Genomic DNA, 21,455 nt, shown 5'->3' with positions numbered 1-21,455 from the left:
GGGAATGCAGGAGCAACAATCTATCCACTTTGGGTATTTTTCTGGCCCCCATTACTGTAAAAATTGTGAAGCGCTCAGAAACTAATGTACTTCTCCTCACACCACGCCATGAAGCAGAGCAGTGCTGGTATCCCCATTGTCAGATGGGGAACTGAGGCACAGAGAGGCTAAGTGACTTGCCCGAGGTCACCCAGGAGGTTTGTGGCAGAGCAGATAACTGAACCCAGATTAATATACAGCAGGGTAGTGCTCCAACCTCTGCATCATCCCTCCGCTGATTTGTAAAGCCCCAAGACTACAAATCATTCAGACAAAGGGATTGATGTGTCTTCTCATTGGAGGGAGACCTCATAGGCTACATGGATTTCTGCAGTTATACTTGTAACGAAAACTATCCACTTACAGGATCTAGATGGGCTCGTACTTCTATTTTATTTCTACCTCCACTGGAGCTCATGTTCTATGCATTAGTTTTAGTTGTAGTAGTTTATGACTCACACAGGATATTGATTCTTTATTATGCCAGGTAAGTGTTTCCTGAATTAAGTTAAATTCCTCATTCTCAGAATCCCTGATAATATTTGCTGAGCGTTTTGTAAGACCAATAATAATATTGGATCTCGCCATTGTGTAGGTATCAACTCACCCAAGTGCTCACTACTGGGTCAAGAAGGACACGTCTCCAGAAGAAGTCATCTTTGTTGCTTAAAAGAGGTAAAGCAATTTCATGGATGTACCCTTGCCTTGCCAGGGTCAGTTCCTTAGTGGAGAGCGGAGAACACTTCTAGTCCAGGCCTAGGTCTTTCCTTTCCTGGAGCTGTCTGGTTGGTTTCTCCCACTCCAAGAGGGTCTGATTCCACTACCTTTATTCACTGAGCCGTGCCATACTTCTCAGGTGACCCCACTGATTTTGATAGAACCCCTTGCAGAGTACAGCGGTACACAGCAAGAGTAAAGGTAGCAGGGTTTTGGCTCAGAGCAGACAGATCGGTTTTGGGGGAAAATACAGACCTAAGTATAGTCTGTCTTTTGCATAGGGAGACCTAGTCAGGCTCTCCCACTTGGGAGGTTTGTTGATTGAGCCTTGTCCTCCCTCCTCAGGGAAATTACCCATCTCACAAGCACCTGTATTTCCTTGAAGGATGACCCACTCACCATCTCTGATGCCTGACTTCTCTTTTGTGTCCTATCCGGATATTAACTCCGGCTGGACTGTCCTCTTTCCACGCTTGACCCTTCAGGATGCCTTGCATGATGGATTTAGGTACTTGGGCCAGATCCTTAGTCATTGTAAATCGGTGTAATTCCCTTGAAGTCAAGGGAGCTATGCTGCTTTCGACCAGCTGAGGATTTGGTCTTCGTCTCCAGCACAGACCACTAACCTCTGTGCCTTGGCTTTGCATGGGCTTTGAACCAGCCACAAATATTTACTTTGGATTAAATGTGCTGTTGCATGGACTTCATGTTCCACTTTAAATGTAAAACAAATTGTGGCTTAATTGTAAATCTTACCAATTCAGAGCTCTCACCTGTGGACTGATGGACTCAGGCTAGGTTGGCCCCATCCTTTACCTGTGTCTTCTTTAACCTAATCATGTAAACAGCTAGCCTTCTTTGAACATGGTTCTTTGTACAGAGACCAACCTTCACTGAGCTGAGCTAGGCTTTCTGGAACCTCCCTCTGTCAGTGGTTTTCTTTTTTTATCTGTGAAAAGCTTCAGATCAGGGAAACGATCGACAGAATGTATAATGGGGAGGTTCTCATTTGTAACATGCTAATTGCCTTCATTATTCTGGTGCCTGGGGGTACCTCACATACCTATCACAACAGCTGTGATTGTGCAAGGGTGAAATGCAGTTTGCTGCTTCCCACTGTGGCCTGCATCTTTAGCACCAGTGACAAGTCACTGACACTTTAAACAGTAGGAAGGATTTTTCTGTGAGCTGCTAACAGACTCTAAAGCAGCTGTGGATTTTTGTCTACTTGTTCTGTTGTTTCCATATGACTTTCTAGTCTCCCTCTAGGCCATGATCAAGTAATAAAATTCACATCCACATAGCTGATAAAATGTACCCTGGTGATTGTCGATGAGGACCCAAGCTGCACTAGATTCTAGTATCAGTAGTGCTGGTATAAATTTGGAGAAACTCTTGAAGTCAATGGGGTTACCTAAGTGATGAGCATGGTACAATTGTCTCCCTTCTATGTGCTGAACACCTATCCCGAATCAATTTATACAGCCACTCCTGTCGTCCACCAAATAACTTCTGAAGACTCCCATCCCCTGTGATGCCCATGGTAAAATGCCTAATGATAATGGCTAGGCAAGTGTCCTGTCAGTGATTCCTTAACCTTTCTTACTCCCTTAACAAAGATGAACATACTACCTGTGAAACCCCCACTTATATGTCACCTTGATCTTCCCAACTCTTCTCCCTGCCACCTCTTGGTCGTTTTCTACACACACCTGTTGTGCCTTGTCTCTGTTCAGGCTCCGATCCAGCAAACTACTCAAGCACATTGCAATGGGGTGTGACTCACCACCGCAGTGCCTCCTGCTGGACATCCTGGGAATTAGCTCTCATTTCACCGGAGCACTTTCATCTAGTGGTGTCTCACCCGTCATCACTCTTGCCTCCACCTCTAGGACCCACGTTGCTCCCCAGACCACAGTGTCCTCTTCTGGACACAGCCCTCCAGCTGTGCCCCACTCAGCTCTCACCCCCCTTCCAGGGGACCTAACAGTCCTAGTCCAGCCACTTGCCTTGGTGGCTGTGACACTCTGTATCTCAGGGGAACATGGGGCAACCCCATGTTCATCCTTATAATATGATTGTGTGGTATCCAATGCAAAGTTTGTCATGTCGGGTGTCTTTGGAAGGCTCATGATGCACTGAGCATTGATGTTATAATAATGTTATAGGTTGTAATTTCATGTATTTAGTTATGAGGTTTAAAATGTGTCCTTGTGGCTTAAAACAAGCCCAGGCAAAACTCTCCAGGAACAGAGGGGCAGTTCACACCTCATCAGGTCATATATGGGACAAACCCAGCCCAGCCTCACAGGAACAAAGGACACTGGCCTAGACAGCAACAAAGGATCTGTTGGACTCTCAAGTGAGTCACCCCCCTTCCCTTGGTCAGTCAGGGACTACAATGAGGTAATGCCCACCTGACCCTGAAGGGGTGGGGGTGGACAAAGCCAAGAGAGAAGAAAGAACATGATAAAAGGGAGAGACATTTGCCATGCTCTTCCTCTCTCCTCCACCTCCATCTATAGACATCATCACCAAGCAACTGAAGCACTGATTAAAGGAGAGAGCCTGGCTGAAGGGCAACCAGCCAGCCTGTGGTGAGAAGCATGTAAGTTCGTAAAGGCAATCAAAGCTTAGAATGCCTTTTGCTTTTATTTCATTTGACCAAATCCAACTTCTTGTGCTTTGACTTAAAATCTATCTTTGTAGTTAATAAATTTATTTATTTGTTCTACCTGGAGCACTGTGTTTGGTTTGAAGCATGTCAGAGACTCCCCTGGGGATAACAAGCCTGGTGCATATCAATTTCTTTGTTAAATTGACAAACCCATATAAGCTTGCAGTGTCCAGCAGGCAAAACTGGACACTGCAAGACAGAGGTTCCGAGGGTTTTCTGGGACTGGAGATATTGGCTAGTGTCATTCGGTTGAACAATCCAAGCAGCTTACATGCCAGAGGCTATACGTGAACAGCCCAGGAGTGGGGTTTCTCACAGCAGAGCAGGATAAGGCTGGCTCCTAGACTCAAGGATTGGATGACCTCACAGATCACCGGTCCAGATAACACCAGGGGAATGTCACAGTGGCAAACTGCAATCCATGTATTGGCTACTCACCTCCATGAGAAGGGGGGGGCGCAATAAAAGCAGGGGGAGACTGAGGCCCATCTGCTACTCCAGGTCATGGCCCAGGGACCCTATAGCCAGCAGCCACATACAGCCCCTTCTCCTACTCCACTGCCTGTTTCTCTGGGCCACTTCCCCACAGCCCTAGCACTTTCTCCTCCCTTGTATCAGGACCTCAGGCTGGAGCTCCCTCTTGCTCCCCTGGCCCTGGCCCTGGCCCCGGCCCCGGCCCCCACTGCTCTGTCCATGCTGCTATCTCTCTCAGTTCTCCTACAGGGCAGATAGTCATCCTCATTCTCCCTTGCCCTCCAGGAAGAGACTGCCTTTGATCAATCTGCTCAGCAGCCCTTCTTATATGGGCCAGCCTGGCCCTGACTGGCCGCTCCACTAAGACTTCTCCCTATTGGCTGGCTCAGTAAGCCCTCTTCCAATTGGTTGGGTTCTGCACAGCCTCCCCAAGGCTGTTTTAACCCTTCTTCTGCCTGTGTGGGGCAGCTGCCCCACATAGGGTGACCAGATGTCCCGATTTTTGGGCCTTTTTCTTATATAGGCGCCTATTACCCCTTACCCCCATCCCAATTTTTCACACTTGTTATCTGGTCACCCTAGCCCCACCACACGTGCTTAACTTTAAGCACAAGAATATTCCCATTGACTTGAATATCTGTTGCTTATTATGGGCCTGTACACTGTAACAATAACACAGAGCAGAATTTGGCTCCTAATATTCTCCATTTGGGCCCTTGAATCCTAGATATAGCTTGGCTCCTTGTTATGTTTGATCAGGCAGTGCCTTTTCTGTTGGACCTCATTTCAGGGTGTAGGAAAGCAGTTGGGCTGCAGCTGACTCCAAAGGCTGCTCTTCAAGACCCTTTCGTAGTAGGACACATCAGCAGTGCATATACAACATACACCTAGGAGCCAGAGAGCAGCAACTGCCTTAGAGTCACTGCAGACAGGAACTAATTACTGTGGAGAAGCTAATGCACAGCTCCCTGCAGAACTTGTCACATTTGTCTACAGATTTAAGTTGCCTTGGCAATGACAGATGTTTTATAACATATTCATTTAACTGAAGATTGCATGTAACCTTCTTGCACGCTGCCAGTTACGGAGGAATCTGCTTAAGACAACTGTGGGTTGAACTAACAAGACGTTTCCCCAAACAAATTGAAACTGACTTAAACCGTATAAAAAACCAGTTAGGACCCAATGCTGTCCCCACCGAAGTCAATAAAAGTTTTGCTATTAACTTCCATGGGAGGAGGACACAATCCTGTGGCAGAATATTTTTGTAGAGTCTCTCCCTTATCTTTGCACTAGCCGACTAGATCATTTCAAGGCTAGAACGCTGAGTGGCTCTGGAATAATTTGGTCCTGAAATGTTGCGAAGTGTCTTCACTAACCATACGAACTAACATATAATGGGTTAATTATATCTGCACACACTACTCCCTCTGACCATTTCAATTGCTCTGCATTGTGGGTACCCATCCCACAGTTCCCTGCACAGCTCCTTAAAGAGGGGTTTGTGAGAGAACCTAATGTGGGTCCAGAAAGGTATTCTGAGAGACTGAGTCAATGTCGCAGAATCCTCAGGGAGTCACATCAATGTATATGATGATGAAACGCACCCTACCGGCCCTCTTCTCTTCCTCATAGCCCCTCCTCACACCAGCACCTTCCCCGATGAAGTGAGCTGTAGCTCATGAAAGCTCATGCTGAAATAAATTGGTTAGTCTCTAAGGTGCCACAAGTACTCCTTTTCTTCTTCCCTAGAAAGGCTCAGATCCAGGAAACTGCAAATATAGGACCCAGTCCTGCAAGGCTCTGAGCATCCTCCATACCCTGAGAACTCAATGGGAGTTGAGAGCACTGGGCATCTTTCAAGAGTTGCTCGGCATCTTGAAGGATGGGGTCAGAGTGACTGAGTGGTGAGGGGAATGCCACATTGTCTGTCGGGAAGTGACTGTTTCATCTATTTTGCTACCTTGTGGGGAGGACAAAAGTTAAGAGGCATCACAGCACAAGAGTGTTTTAAGGAGGTACTTGGAGGAGGAGAGATGGATAGGATCCATGGCAGACAAGGTCAGGGAAGGAATTGCATAGACAAAGATTCGGCAGGAGAATGGACCAGGTCTGAGAAGGAACTGCATGGAAGGAGGGCTGGAGATAAGAACAGGACAAGGAAAGAAAAGAGGCATTTAGAGGTGCATCAGTAGTACAAAGGGGGGTGTAAAAAGACAGGGGGAAAGAGGTGGGAAACCAAATAAATTAATTCAGGGCATATTGAATTAACACAAAAGATCTTGCACTTAGTGTGGTGAAAGGTGGACGTGTGACATTTCAACAATGGTTCTTTAGATCATCCACTGGGCCTTGAGTCCAGCAGCATTTCAGGGCCCACGCAAGGCCACATCTGGAAATTGTAAATAGGGGCACTGACTTTTCAGGAGTATGCTCCCTGGCTAAAATCAACTAGATTCTGAAATATTAAACCACCAACATTCCAAGGGCACTGTACGCAGAGCTGCTGCAGGACACTTCAGTCTCTTACCGCTGCAGTGACATGGAGGAAATGTTTAGGCTCTGAGTTCAGCTACTCAAGAGAGCTGCTTTCTTCATTTGTTATTACAACATTCTTGTTGAGTACTGAATTGAACTGGCTGCTGCTTTGTTGATAGCAGCCTGTACAGTTAGTGCAACTGAGCCAAGAATTAGAGGCTCATTTTTGGCAGGATTGGATAGACAGTCTTTCTATCACTGACTCTGTAAATGAAAAGAAAACGGGGTATTGTTGCAGACAATGCTTCAGGACAGTTCCCTCTGAGAACACTTTTGCTTTAATTGCAACCTTGCCTATACTAGCAAGTTCTTTGTCAATAATTTGAATTAAGTTGACTTTCTCATACTGCTCATCATTCACAAGAAGAGTCTGAAAGAGATGTTTCAGAGTAGCAGCTGTGTTAGTCTGTATCCGTAAAAAGAAAAGGAGGACTTGTGGCACCTTAGAGACTAACAAATTTATTAGAGTATAAGCTTTCATGAGCTACAGCTCCCTTCATCGGATGCATACAGTGGAAAATATAGTGGAGAGATTTTATATACACAGAGAACATGAAACAATGGGGGTTAACATACAGACTGTAACAAGAGTGATCAGGAAAGGTGAGCTATTACCAGCAGGAGAGCTCGGGGGGGGGGGGGGGGGGGACCTTTTGTAGTGATAATCAAGGTGGGCCATAAAGTGAGCTGTAGCTCACGAAAGCTTACGCTCTAATAAATGTGTTAGTCTCTAAGGTGCCACAAGACCTCCTTTTCTTTTTTCTGAAAGCGATGTAACCTTATCATGGCAGTCTGCTGCCCCTGTCTGGTAATGTGAGAGAGCAGCACCAACAGACACACTTACATGGGTATATTGTTTGCACTCCCAGGTCATTTATCTATTTATCTGAACCCCTCCTCCTGATAGATTCAGATCCAACAGAATAGGGTTTCAATAGCTGAAAATTGTTCCCTGCCTTTCTGGCTGTGATGATCAGTTTCCAAACGTGACCTAAGATCGTGTTTGTTGCCTTAGAGAGACTGAAACAAAAGCTTTTAGCGTAGTGTGAACTGCACTTGTTCATATCTACTATGTGCTAATGGGAAAGCCTGTGCAAAAATATGTGGAAATTGGGGTAACAAAATGCATAAGTGGCAGAATTGGAAATGGAAATAAACGGTTAAGAGCAGGACTGGGAGTCAGAACCTCTGGGTCCCATGGTGGGTTCCAACACTGACTCGCTACTTGACCCAGCGCAATCATATGAGCCAAAATTTTGAAAAGTAGACAGTGATTTTGTGTCTCTCATTTTTGGGTGCCCAGCCTGAGACATCTTAGGCCCGATTTTCAGAACACTGAGCAACTAGAATCTCCATTGACTCAAGCTGGGCTCAGCAGCTCACAAAAGCAGGCCCCAAGTGGCTGAGGTTGGGCGAGGGTCACTTTTGAAAACGCTGATGTGAAAGACAGAGTGTGCGGCGGCAGGGCAGGTTAACAGGATTGCCATGCCATGACTGCCGCAGAACGAGGAGAGACCCCTCTTACGGGCAGCATGGCCCAGGGAGCAGCCTCCTGGCCTTAGGGGCTCCATAGGCTGTGCTGCCCATGGGCATGCCACGCTGGGCCAGGCAGGCCAGTGGCACACAAGGCCAGTGTCCTGCATGGAGCGGGGGGGGGGGGCGGGCAAGAGGAACCCATCCTGCTGTGGGGGCAGGCGTGACCGTGTGTCACAGCCCTGTACTGCCAGCAGCGAGTGGGGAGCCGAGCCGCCTATGCCTGCCCGGGAAGGCTGTGCCCGCGGAACCACATCTCCTCCCCCCGGGCTTTCCCCCGCAAGACCCTTGCCCCCGCCGGGGCTGGTTTCGCACACCACTGGCAGCTCAAGTAGCAGAACTCTGCCAGCCCCAGCTGGGAGCAGAGGACACGTGGTCCCTCGGCAGCCTTCCGACTGCGCATGATCAGTAAGGTCGTCAGAAACAGCCACCTTCCGGCTCATCTGCGCATGGGCCGTACCGACCTCACTGAGCAGACAGCGCATGCGCGCTTGCCTCGAACCGGCGCAAGCGTAGTGTGCAGTCGCCCTGACGCAAGGCCGCTGCAATTTCCCAGTGTTTCATCTCGTCCGACCTTGAGTACGCCGTGCTTGTTAGGACCCCAGCTGTCCGGCACAGTGCCTGTGTGGAACTCCCCCAGGGTGCCAGCGCTTCACAGGAGGCTTGTCGGCCGCAGCGCGGGATCGGGTAGCGCGCGCGGGAAGGTGGCGCGCGGAGCCGCCGCGTAGTCTCCGCTGCGGCGCGGGGCGCTGAGCCGTTGGTGCGGGGTCAGGCCTTTGTAGTCGCCAGCCCCGTCCGGGTGAGCTGACCCCGGCCCACGTGGGTGGAGGTTTCCAGAAGAGCCGCTGCGCAGCCCGCACTCTCCTCTCCGCGTGAGAGTTTCCGGCCCCACCGCACCCGGACCATGCTGAGCGCCAGCCGCACCGCCGCCCGCCTCCACCTGCTGCCCCGCCGGGGCACCGCTCCCAGCCCCGGCCTCGCTCAGGTGCGGGGCCGGGCCCCGTGGGGGGGCTGGTGCGGGAGGGCCCCGCGCGTTACCTGGGGGAAATGGGAAGCGAGGGGGGCGGCACCCTCCTCGTGGTGCGGGGTGCCCGAGGGTGGGGGCGGGGTGTAAGGCGCCCCCCGGGGGTCACGGCTGGGGTCTGCCGGCGACTTGCGCTGTGGGGCCCCGAGACAGAGGGAGGGGGTGCCTAGGCTGGTGGAGGCCCTGGTGCTGGTAGCCCCGTGCTGAGCTCCGGGGCGAGTCCAGGGCCCGCATCCTGCGGGGTTGTGTAACTCTCCAGCTTGGATCGCTGCCTGCCCCGAGGCCACCTGGAGCAAGTCCTGTAATCGGCCTCGTTCCCTGTCCGTCCGGGCGGCCTTGTACTGCTGGGGGATGAGTTCATGGGTCCCTTAGGTGCTGAGATGTTCGTGATGAGGGAGCACCGGAGGACTGGGGTGGCTGGAGATGGGGAGGGCTCTTCTGGAATCTGGGCGTTTAAAATGGATTTAACTGTAAGAGCAGGAGAGTTCTGATTTTAACACCCAGACTGGTGAATGGGAGTACCTAATAAAGATGGTTCAGCACAGAGTCATCGGCGTCTAGGGGGCGGGGGCTCTTCCTTTGACCTTCATTGTCGGCATGTGTTGACGGAGTTTAGTGCTAGAGTTCAGCTCTACTACTGTGTGGTTTTCAGCTAATCTCTTACTGAGCACATGTTTTAGGAGCTATTTTTAAAAGTAAAAAGCTTTGTATCTTCTTTGTTCCTCAAAAATTAAAAAAATAGTAGAGAATCTTTAGTTAAGGAGCATTGTTAGTTGATATTGCTGACAGACAAGAGATTTTCAAGGTAACTTGGTGGATTTGGAACTGAAAGACCTCCTTTGGGTTTAGTGGGAGTTGTATCTGGCCCTGTAATGAGAATCTTAAATGGCTAAGAATTTCTACTTTTCTCTGGTAAATAAATATTATGCCCATTTTACAGATGAGGCAACTGAAGTGCAAATGGTTAAGCAGTTCAAGGATAATGGGTATCATATTGGGGTGGATATTCAAGGATAATGGGGATCAATGCTGAACAGCAGCCTAGTTTCTGAGCTCCTTGGTCTGTGTACAGAGAGATACTCTGTCAAGATCTCAGGATGCTTTACAGTGGCACAGCTATGGTGCAGCAGCTGTACTGCTGTAGCACCATAGTGTAGATACTTGCCTCATTGATGAAAGTGTTTTTTTTGCCAATGTAGTTAATTCCCCTCTCCAAGAGGTGATCGCTAGGCCAACAGAAGAATCTTTCAGTTGACCTAGCCATGTCTACACCAGGTATTAGGTCACTCTAACAGCAGTGCTCAGGGTGTGACATTAGTTACATAATGTAGCTGGGTTCAGCCTCTGGCCTCTCCTCTTCTCACTCATCCCCAGGTCAAAGTGTATGCTAAGCAGGAGGGGCTTGTATTCTCCGAAGTATTAACAAAGCAGTATTCTCTTCTCATGATGGGGTTCTGTTTGTGCTAAGATGTTACGTGAGGTTACACACACAAAAACACTGAAGTTTTTGTTCAGCATCTCTTAAACCTAGTCGAAAGAATGAAACTCTGAAGCACTGTGGTCTAGTCTACCCTTTGAGGAAATTTCAAGAAACTTGGTTAATGTTTGTTTGCTGCTGGTTGCTAAAGATGCTAAAGATTCAGTTTTACTTGTTACAGCATTTGCAACAAGTTTAACTTGTGCATGTTCATAACAAGAATCTTCTATACCAGCAACTTGCTCAGCTTGGATAATATGGGTCTTAGTGTTCACATTTCATATAAACAACAAATAATAAAACTTAAGGTAAATGTTCTGTGGCTGTATAATATAGCGAAATATTTTCTTGAGTCCTTGGTTAGTTTTCAGTTAAGTAAAAGGAATTTTGAAGATTAAACACACAGCTAATGTGGTGGTAGAGGTGTATCACATTTTATTATTTTTAAGGTAGCATAGCTACAGATCCTTTTAAATACTGGATGTGAGGTAATCTTACCCAAAATAAGATACAAGAAACCTCTGATTGCTGTAATATCCTGACTTTATTTTATAGGCAGTCTGGAATACTCTCAGTCAAGATGTTCTCAGAACAGTATCAAGTAGGAAGTATGCGTAAGTATGTCTCCTCTTCCCTCCTCCCCGCCCCCCTTTTTTTGAGAGCGAGGAAAAGATTGAACTGTAAGAAAAACAAATAATTGTGTAATAGTTTTGATACTTAAATTGACTCCAGCTTCATAATCTGAAATCCTTGGTCAGATGTGTGTATGGTTAATTAAGGAGAAACAAAACGTCCTCTACTGGCACAGCATTTCATAGATAATCAGATACTAAGTATCGTAACAAATTTCCTGCTACACACAAAGTTTTTAGACCTAATAAAATTCCAAACAAACCTATTTATTTGAATGCAAAGAAGATACTTAATAAAACCTTTTTAACGTCATCTAATCCATCAGTTTGTTCCATAGATCCCAATTAAACTTCTTTTGAAGCAAAAACATTTGTTTTGTGGGCATAATCAATACACACACCACTTTTCTCCCATCCAGTATAAAGTAATAGAGGAAAATTGTGTATTAAAATTTGCAAAACTTGGTGCTTTCTCAAGACTGACTCTGTCTCCTTATTTGTTTCCCTCGCTTTTTCAGGAAACGCTTAGAACTCTGTATCCCTGAAAAAGTTTATTCTATTTAGGAATCCCCCTTACTTATGAAATCAGAACATTACATGGGTGTGACAAATTACTATCTGCTAATCCTGATGTATCATCAGCATTATCTTCTGTTATTGTGTTGGAGAGGGTTCCACAGCTCTGCAGATCAGTTTACTTTCATTTTTTTTCTTTGAAGTGGTTTGTGCTCCCTCACAATATATTCTGCAGATTTTCTTAATTTATTAATCCAAGGTAAAAAATAAACCCAGGGATTCTGGTCTGTTATCTTTTTTTCATCAAGTTATATAGTTGATGTAACTCCTTTAGCACTGGAACCAAAAAGTTATGGAAGTGAGGTACCTCGGGGCGGGGGGAGGGGGAAGGGGAAGGTTGATGTGAAACCCTAGAGGAAAAGCTCATACCTGGGGCTATCTCCCTATCTTTGCTCACTGCATGTCTAATAAATTGGTGTAATTGCCACTGAAGGCAAGTTTTCTCAAGTAAACTAAGGAAAAAGGATATTCAGCCTCTCCCAAAAGCAGAGCCTCCCAGTAAATCATTTCAGTCAGAAATATCACCCATCATATTACCCCACAGTCAAGGCTTAAAAATGTCAGCATGTCTTTTTTCAGAAAGAAAGTTAGCTGTAGCTCTAAATACCCCAGGATCAGAGGACCTCAACAGGGCCTTAGTTCATCCTCTTTATCTATAGATGTGCGCTTTTCCATTCTGAAAATTGCCTTATAAACTAATCTGAGCACTTTTTGTAGTCTCTCTCCTCCAGGCAGCTGCTTTCAAGCAGGCGTGACTACTAACATCTGAATTATTAGATACAAATGAAAGGCTCTGACTACAAAAATCCTGGATTTCTGTATTAACTCTTCATAAATGTACTATAGCTTTTATGCTTGCTATATGAATGAATGAATATATGAATGAATGAATGAATATATGAATGACTAAATCTGTTACAGATTTTCCAGGTTAGCGTGCAGGGAATAGGCTTTTCATGGGAATTTGTAATCAAAACTGTGTGTAGGGGAACTATTGCAAGTGTCAGATAAAAAGCTACTGCCGGTAATTCTGATCAGTTTAACTTTTTTTTTAGGATTGTTGATTAATCGCAGTTAACTCATGCTATTAACTCAAAAATTAATCACGATTAATCACAGTTTTAATTGCACTGTTTAATTTCAATTGATATTCTGTTTAATATTTTGGATGTTTTTCTACATTTTCATATATATTCTGTGTTGTAATTGAAATCAACATGTATAATATATTTAATTACAAATATTTGCACTGTAAAAATGATAAACAAAAGAAATAGTATTTCAGACTGCACTACAAAATGGTATGAGATGAACTTTCTCCTGAAAGTGCAACTTACAGATGTAGATTTTTATTTTTTTGTTACATGACTGCATTCAAAAATAAAACAATATAAAACTTCAGAGCCTACAAGTCCACTCAGTCCTACTTCTTGTTCAGCCAATCTCGAAAATAAACAAGTTTGTTTACATTTAAGGGAGATAATGCTGCCCACTTCTTGTTTACAATGTCACCTGAAAGTGAGAACAGCCATTTACATGGCACTTTTGTAGCTGGCATCGCAAGGTATTTACGTGCCAGATGTGCTTTGGCCACCCTTCCAGAGGATGTGCTTCCATGCTGATGATGCTTGTTAAAAAAATAAGCGTTAATTAAACTTCTGACTGAACTCCTTGGGGCAGAATTGTATGTCCCCTGCTCTGTTTTACTTGCATTCTGCCATATGTTTCCTGTTATAGCACTCTTGGATAATGACCCAGCACATGTTCTTCATTTTAAGAACACGTTCACTGCAGATTTGACAAAACACAAAGAAGGTACGAATGTGAGATTTCTAAAGATAGCTACAGCAGTTGACTCAAGGTTTAAGAATCAGAAATGCATTCCAAAATCTAAGAGGGACGAGGTGTGGAGCTTGCTTTCAGAAGTCTTAAAAGAGCAACAGTCCGATATGGAAACTACAGAACCTGAACCACCAAAAAAGAAAATCAACTTTCTGCTGGTGACACCTGACTCAGATAATGATAATGAACGTGCACTGCGTTGGATTGTTATCGAGCAGAACCCGTCATCAGCATGGACGCATTTTCTTTTGGAATGGTGGTTGAAGCATGAAGGGATGACGTATGAATCTGTAGCGCATCTGGCACATAACTATCTTGGGATGCCAGCTACAACAGTGCCATGAGAACACATATTCTTACTTTCAGGTGACGTAAACAAGAAGCTGGCAGCATTATCTCCTGCAAATGTAAACAAATGTTTGTCTGAGTGACTGGCTAAATGGGCTTGCGGGCTTTAAAATTTTACTTTTGTTTTATTTTTGAATGTAGGTTTTTTGTACGTAATTCTACATTTGTAAATTCAACTTTCATGATAAAGAGATTGCATTACAGTACTTAGGTGAATTGAAAAATGCTATTTTGTTTATAGCGCAAATACTGGTAATAAAAAATACAAAGTGAGCACTGTACACTTCGTATTCTGTGTTGTAATTGAAATTAATATATTTGAAAATGTAGAAAACATCCAAAAATATTTAAATATTCAATATATTCAGCAATATTCTATTTAACAGTGTGATGAATCACAATGAATTTATTTTTAATCGCTTGACAGCCTTGCTTATTTTAGATTTACTCCCTCTCCCCAAGTGGAATTAGGCCTTTCATATGAAAGACTTGATGTTTAGGGATGTTAGAACTGATTTGACATCAGTCTTTGAAGGACCACATTCACAAATAGCATACAGACTCTTAAGTATTTAAAGCGTGATGCTAGCCAATAAAAAGTCCAGGGGATTTCACAGTGGAACATCAAAAACGAGTAAGAATTTAGACACAACATATGCCTGGAATGACCAAATCTAATACAGAACCACAATTTGCTGATACTAAGTTGATTTCCAACATAGGCTCGGTTGTTCTCCAATATCCTCTATTACTCTAGAGTGGAAAATGGATTTGCTTCCCCAACTGCAGGTAGAATCTGGTTGAAAGGTAATTCCTCCCCTTCCCACATCATCTTGCCGGGAGAGAAAGCTTTTTGGTTGTTTCACTGGTTGCATCCTCCTTTAGCGGTAACCCTAACATTTGTTTTAAATATATTTTGCAGCTCAGAAGCAGTCAAAGGTGCTGTTATTGGTATTGATTTGGGCACAACTAATTCCTGTGTGGCAGTTATGGAAGGAAAACAAGCAAAGGTGAGTAACTAACTACTAGTGTATAACAATTTATCTAAGGGAGGGAATCAGTGCTGCCACTTTTGCAGGTGGTTTTCCTGGGTTATAGACTCTCACCATTTTTACGTAGGTGCTGGAAAACGCCGAAGGTGCCAGAACTACCCCATCTGTTGTAGCATTTACAGCTGATGGTGAACGATTGGTTGGGATGCCAGCTAAACGACAGGCTGTAACTAACCCACAGAATACATTCTATGCTACCAAACGTCTCATTGGACGGCGCTATGATGATTCTGAAGTACAGAAAGATATGTGAGTAAAACTAATTAACGTTATTCCCCAGTTCTGGAAAGAGAATTTGCAGAGTGCAGCATGCCCATGCATGGCCTAAAACAAAGTGCTGTTTCCAAATGGTGGAACATGGTACTCGGTGCATAGTATCCCACATGTTTGCTCATATTCCTCAAAAGTTTAGCCTGTGTTTCACTGCATTTATTAATGATGCTTTTTAAGCTTTTGGGGTGGACTCATAATTGTAATTGGTTCTTGACAATGCAATATAGCTGGTGCTGTCTGCATTGGCAAGAGGAATGGATCAAATGACAAAGTGCTGACTGTACTTTGTACTGTACAGAACCCTGAGAGCCCCTGCCCTGAGGGTTTCCTGCATCTGACTTCTGATTGAGTCCTCGTTGTATAGAACACTGCACACGTAATATTCACTGAATTACAAGGAAGGTTATAGTTTCTACATAATGTCTGTCATATAAAAGTTCTGAGCAGATGCCTTGTGATTGGGATACTGAATAGCTGTTACCTTTCATGAGAGGGAGAAGAACAGTAATTTAATGGCCACTTCTCTCTGGATTGCAATTCAGTTCTAGTGGCTTGTCCTACTCGACAGCTATTTTCCTCACTTTAGTAAAGTCTCATAATACAGAAACATTTAATGAAAGGGAAAGCAGCATGCCTGCAATTTATTAAGGAAAATACTTTCTATCTAGTGCATAAAGTAACCTGTGGAATTTATTGTCACAGGATATCGGAGGCCAAGAGTTATGGGATTCAAAATATGGTTAGATATTTAAGTGGATGAGAAATATAAGCCAACCACTAGCTGATTGGGCGGGGGGGGGGGGGGGAGGCTTAACCTACACCTCTGGAAAAGATTTTTTTATCTCTGAATTTTCCACCACTGGGTTTCTTGCATCTACCTCTGAATCAGCTGATGATGGCCACTGTCAGAAGATGGCTTCTGGACTAGATGGACCACTTGTTTGATCTTGTTTAACATCAATTAAAGTTTGCATAATTGCATTCATGGCACAGTTTACACTGAGATTCTTAAATGAAACTGTTCAGGTTCAGTGCTCATTGGTTTTATTGTGTGCCCAGAAATTCTTGTGTTGTTTACAACTTAATGTAGATCCTTAATCTCAGCACTTTCTGCAAAATACTGCAGAAAGTTGGGTGTACCTGAGTCTAGAAACTGAATCTTCTGCAGGTGTTTTATGCAAAATTACTCTGTCCAACACAGATTAGCGTGAAAGCTTTTAAACATTCTGGTTTTTTGAAGGTATAGGCCTTACGTTATTTTGGACTTAAGCAAGTGAGAGGTTCTGATAGTTATTTTTACAGCACTCAGAAAACGCTGTCTTTGACCCAGAGAGCTTACAAGTCTACTGTGTAACAAAAAAAACAAACAAATGAGTTGACATGGATATAAGAAAAAACAAAGGAGCTGGGGGATGTGAAAGGACAGGTTACAGTGAGACTGTGTTGCTGGATTAGAGTAATGTGCACACAGATTGGGTTGTAATCATGACTTCTGTAGCAACGGCACATTTTAGCTCTTGTGTACGTGATAAAAACTGGGTGTTCTGGTAAGTACTCAGAGAAGAGCAATGGGGGAAGAGTGGCTGAAAGGAAAAGTGGGGAGGACAGCAGCAAGGAACTTAATGGGCAGCGAGATTGGGCTGCGTAGCTGAACGGTTGCAATGCTAGAAGGGTAGAGTGAAAGGAGAGCAGCCACCAACTGCAGTGCAGCAAATGAGGGCTCCAGAGTCCATATTTCAGAGTTGAGTGAAGAGTGGTGTCAGGAGGCTGACAGCCTGTATAGGGCCCTTCGGGAGGGAGCAAATTGGATGACCCTGAGCTTACTCAGGGTCCTTGGCTGTAACTGATGCCAGGATACGTCAGAGCTGAATCAAAATCATTGATATTGACCTTTTCCAAGAAATGCAAAGATCCTGGATGGAAACCATTGCAAATGGTATTGTCAGATGCCTCCCTTACATCTGAGGCTGTTAGGGGAAGGTTTACTGTAGGATCTCTCCCTTTAAAACCAAGGTGTCACTATGTTTTGCCAATTTCAGGTTAACCAGCAATACCAGCTGTGTATTCATCGTAGGGCTTAGACTCATGGTCCCTTCTGGCCTTTTAGTCTATCATGATCATCTAGTCTGACCTTCTGTATGTTGCAGGCCACAGACCCTCGGCCACCCACTCCCTGTAATAGACCCCAGCCTCTGGCTGAGTTACTGAAGTCTTCAAATCATGATTTAAAGTCTTGTGTGATGCATTCAGTGTTATCTAGACAAACTTTACTCAATGTGAAATTCTTGTGTTTCAGTAAAAATGTTCCTTTTAAAATTGTCCGTGCCTCTAATGGTGATGCCTGGGTAGAAGCGCATGGGAAGCTGTATTCTCCAAGCCAAATTGGTGCCTTTGTATTAATGAAGATGAAGGAGACTGCAGGTTGGTATAGCAAGGTGTTTACCTTGTTTAACTTGTTGTTTGAACACAAGTTTAACCGTGGTATTGGTACTAGGTGTCTGATAAATATATTGAGCATACTACAGCCCTAATAAAAACTTCCTTCTAGAACCCTTCTAAACCATGGCCTGAGTTACATCAGATTGTGTAGGGATAAGGTAGTAGCCTATGTTTTACCCTCAGGGAGAGTGAAGGACCCTTAATTTTGTTCTGACCAACTCGGTATTTGACAGAGTTACAGCTTCAGGCAAAGCTTTATCCTGATTGCTCTTATTCGAAGTCTCAATTTGCAGAGTCTTGAAATATGTGAGTGTTTCAAACAAAATGTCAGTCATGTCTGCTGGCTGTGAAGTAGTGCACATTCTTTCCTCCTCCCAGGATCCTGTACATGCTTATTCATCTCTTCCAGATAACCGTGCATATTGTGAAACTTGCCATTTACAAACTCCTAATACTTGCCTCCTTTGGCATAGCAGCTGCTGTCACAAATACCTGCTAGCCTTTGGTCTATACAGCAACTGTTTGACTTCCTATTCAGACAGGGTTCGGTCCTCTGCCTAGCTAGCTGTAACATGTCAGCTTCCTAAATCTGCTGCTTTTCTACATGTGGAGTTAAGCTCTGCCCAGTTGCATTATGTGGCTAGTAGACTGATGGGAATGATGATGGGTGGGTTGGTTCTTACATGGCTAGTTGATATCCATCATCAAGAGAAGAAATGTTAAAGGGACCTCATGTTGTGAAGTACTTCTCCCTAGCTAGTGGTGGCTGTGGAGCTCTGCCAGGGCGATGGCCCACAGAGCTGGAGATTCTTTCCCCTTCCATGCCTACTGTGACCTCAAGGAAATCCCCCAACTACAATAGGGTGGGGTAGTTTGACATTTAGTTTTGGAACCCTCACTACTCCTCACCTACTCTCTGGGTTGGAGAGCACTTGTGCACCCCAATATCAAGTGATGACAAGTAAGACTGCATGTGGGTGTTGACTATACATAGATTATTCAGCCTTGCAGTAGCTACCAAGGCCTAGCAGGATGGAAGGACAGGCCTAGAAGACTGAGTTGCAGTGTGCAGCAGGGTAGAGATTGCCTCCAGATTCTGGAAATGGCAGTCTTTAGTGTTATGCAGCAGGCCAACCCATATCCCAGATAGACCAGTCACTGCAAAAGCTGTAAATTAGATTGGCTAGAAATGCTGTAAGGATATTAAAGCAAATAAAATAAAGTACTGTGACGTCTCTGGGATGGGTAGTGTGCATCCAAATATTTGAACAGGTTTGTTGTGTTTAGTGATGACTTTCTACTTCCAATATTGATTGAAAGAGAACAGCAAGTTGTGATATTGAATAGGGATGTGCCAGAAAAGCTTTTCTGATTAACCATAAATTACATTTTTATTTGCCAACGTTAATCTGCAGTATATCCTCCTGCTGTGGAAAATACTTATACTGGACAAACAAATCATACAAATGATAGCCAATGGGTAAGCAGTCTGTTGACCAAATATAAGACATTCCAAAGTAAAGGAATAGCCTCAGGATTGTTTTTTACTCCCTATAAAAGCAAAGTCTGCAAATGTTATATGTGAATTCACACTAACCAGTTTTGTCTGATCACTAGTGGAAAGCACAGAAATGTCTTGAGGTGACTGCTATTCTAAGAGGTCACAAGCTCTTCTGTACTGTGACCCCCATGTTAAAAATGGAAAAAAAGCTTTGGGACCCTCTCCCATCTCTCCATAAAGGGAGGGAAGTCACAAAGCCCAGACTGAGGACCCCTATTCTGTTTATAGCTAAGGGAGTAGAAACAATGTACCAACGATTTAGAGTGGGTCTGAAGTTGTTATTAACTACAATAACTTGCTGTTTTTTCTTTTCCAGAAAATTACTTGGGACACTCAGCAAAGAATGCTGTCATCACTGTCCCTGCTTACTTCAATGATTCTCAGAGGCAGGTAGGGTCACAAGCTCCTGTGTTTCCTGTGTCTGTAAGCAGAGATTTTAACTTCTCTCACTGGTCAACTTTCTTTTCTTTTTCAGGCTACTAAAGATGCTGGGCAGATTTCTGGACTCAACGTCCTGAGGGTGATTAATGAACCAACTGCTGCTGCCCTGGCTTACGGTCTAGACAAGTCTGAAGACAAAGTGTAAATGTCTGCTAGTAATCCCCATCCCTCTTAGCCAGAGCACTTTAGGGTTCTGTTTTGTAAATAATTTAAGACTTTGTGTTTCTTAAAATCCTAGTTCAGACTTAATTGCTAAACTAATCACACAGTGATCTGTTTTATGCAGTTGCTCTCAGAGCTTTATTCCATTCTTAGCAGTTTAAAAAAACAAACAAACCCGAATCTTAGATGTTCATTCCAAAACTGCATCTTAAATTAGTTAGCAGTAGTTCCACAGCAGCACAACTGCACACCTCTAAATTAAGCACACTCAACTGTGGTTAGTAATGACAGTTTCTTAGTGTGGTTCTTCAAGATGATTGAGTTGAGAGGTTTGTTATATTTAAGCTTAAATGTGGCATAAAAATCTCTATCCAGGTTCTGGTTTACTGGCATGTAGGCGACAAGATCTCTTCCCTGGAAAGCATTTGTTTCCCGATGTACCTGTTAAGAAATTTATTTTTATTATCCTCTGCATGTCAGTATTACCATAACAATTTTGCTGTGATAGATCTTACAAACTGTAAATTCATGTTGTGGAAGAGAATTTCTTAGTTTATAGTGCTGTGTAAGCACTCTCTGCTTCCCCCAGCCTTTCCCAAAAGCTGTCTCATAACTCTGAAATGCTGGGGCTTTAGTGCCATAACTTAATTTGCCTTATGACTTTATGGGAGACAAACCACAAATGCACTCTCTTTTTAATACAAATGTTAAGGCTGGTTGAACTGCAATATCCAGTTCCAATCTTTCTGGTTTGGTCAGTGGTAGGCACAGAGCATTGGTAAATAAGAAGTTCCCCTGGAGAAGCCTTCCCTAGTAAGGCAGGTAATAGCAATGACCAGGGTTACTTATTGGCACAATCATGTAGTCGATGTGCACCCAGAACTCTCATTTGAAGTCAGAAATTCCAGATGTGCATGGAATGGGCCGATTATGTCAGCTTGGTAACTCCCTCTTTAGAGAAGGCTTCTTTAGGGGAAACTTACTATTCATCAGTACTCGAGGAGATGAAATAATTGAATAGTACAGTAAACCAGGTGCTGAAATTACATAATGGGCATGACCCTGCATTCCTTGTGCACCACAAACTCTCAGTTTAAATAGGAGTCAGATGTCTTCAAATGGGGACTTTTGGTATGTAAGGGATGCAGGATCAGGCCCACTATCAGCCTTCATCTTTGTAGACAGTAGCCTATGCATGCAATGTAAAGGTTCACATGACTGTCCGCACCCCCGTCTCATGAGTTTGAAAGTGTTCAAGCCAAAAGACTTTGTCTTTAAAGGGTGTTGACATATAGTCTCTCTGTTTTCTGTCTTAGTATTGCAGTCTATGACTTGGGTGGTGGCACTTTTGATATTTCTATTTTGGAAATTCAGAAGGGAGTCTTTGAGGTGAAATCTACCAATGGTGACACTTTCTTGGGTGGTGAAGATTTTGACCAGGCCTTGCTGCAGCATATTGTCAAGGAATTCAAGAGAGAGGTAAATGAGATCTGTTTGCACAGATAACATGCCATGTGTAATTTTGATTGTGTTACTAAGAATGCTTTGAAAACCAGTTCTCAAAGCTAGGGAATCTCAAATTACTTCAGAAGGATGAGGATCCTCTTCTGTATTGGTATGTTTTGAGTTTTAGTTGACCATTAACCTAAA

At 44.1% G+C, this 21,455-nt stretch overlaps 1 protein-coding gene across 1 annotated transcript in view; it reads left to right on the top strand.

The window, feature by feature from the left end:
• Window positions 1-8,298: 8,298 nt before the first annotated feature.
• HSPA9 (heat shock protein family A (Hsp70) member 9) overlaps window positions 8,299-21,455 on the top strand; it is a 32,899-nt gene continuing 19,742 nt past the window's right edge. The window contains exons 1-8 of the mRNA XM_037906524.2: window positions 8,299-8,963; window positions 11,035-11,093; window positions 14,800-14,887; window positions 14,997-15,178; window positions 17,499-17,623; window positions 19,519-19,592; window positions 19,678-19,784; window positions 21,122-21,284. Coding sequence (XP_037762452.1) covers window positions 8,883-8,963; window positions 11,035-11,093; window positions 14,800-14,887; window positions 14,997-15,178; window positions 17,499-17,623; window positions 19,519-19,592; window positions 19,678-19,784; window positions 21,122-21,284 — 879 coding nt within the window. The 5' untranslated portion in view covers window positions 8,299-8,882. The remainder of the gene's footprint in view (window positions 8,964-11,034; window positions 11,094-14,799; window positions 14,888-14,996; window positions 15,179-17,498; window positions 17,624-19,518; window positions 19,593-19,677; window positions 19,785-21,121; window positions 21,285-21,455) is intronic.

Source organism: Chelonia mydas, chromosome 8 (assembly GCF_015237465.2).
Source record: "Chelonia mydas isolate rCheMyd1 chromosome 8, rCheMyd1.pri.v2, whole genome shotgun sequence".
In the NCBI taxonomy this organism is placed as follows: Eukaryota; Metazoa; Chordata; order Testudines; family Cheloniidae; genus Chelonia; species Chelonia mydas.
This window is presented reverse-complemented; position numbering and strand designations above follow the sequence as displayed.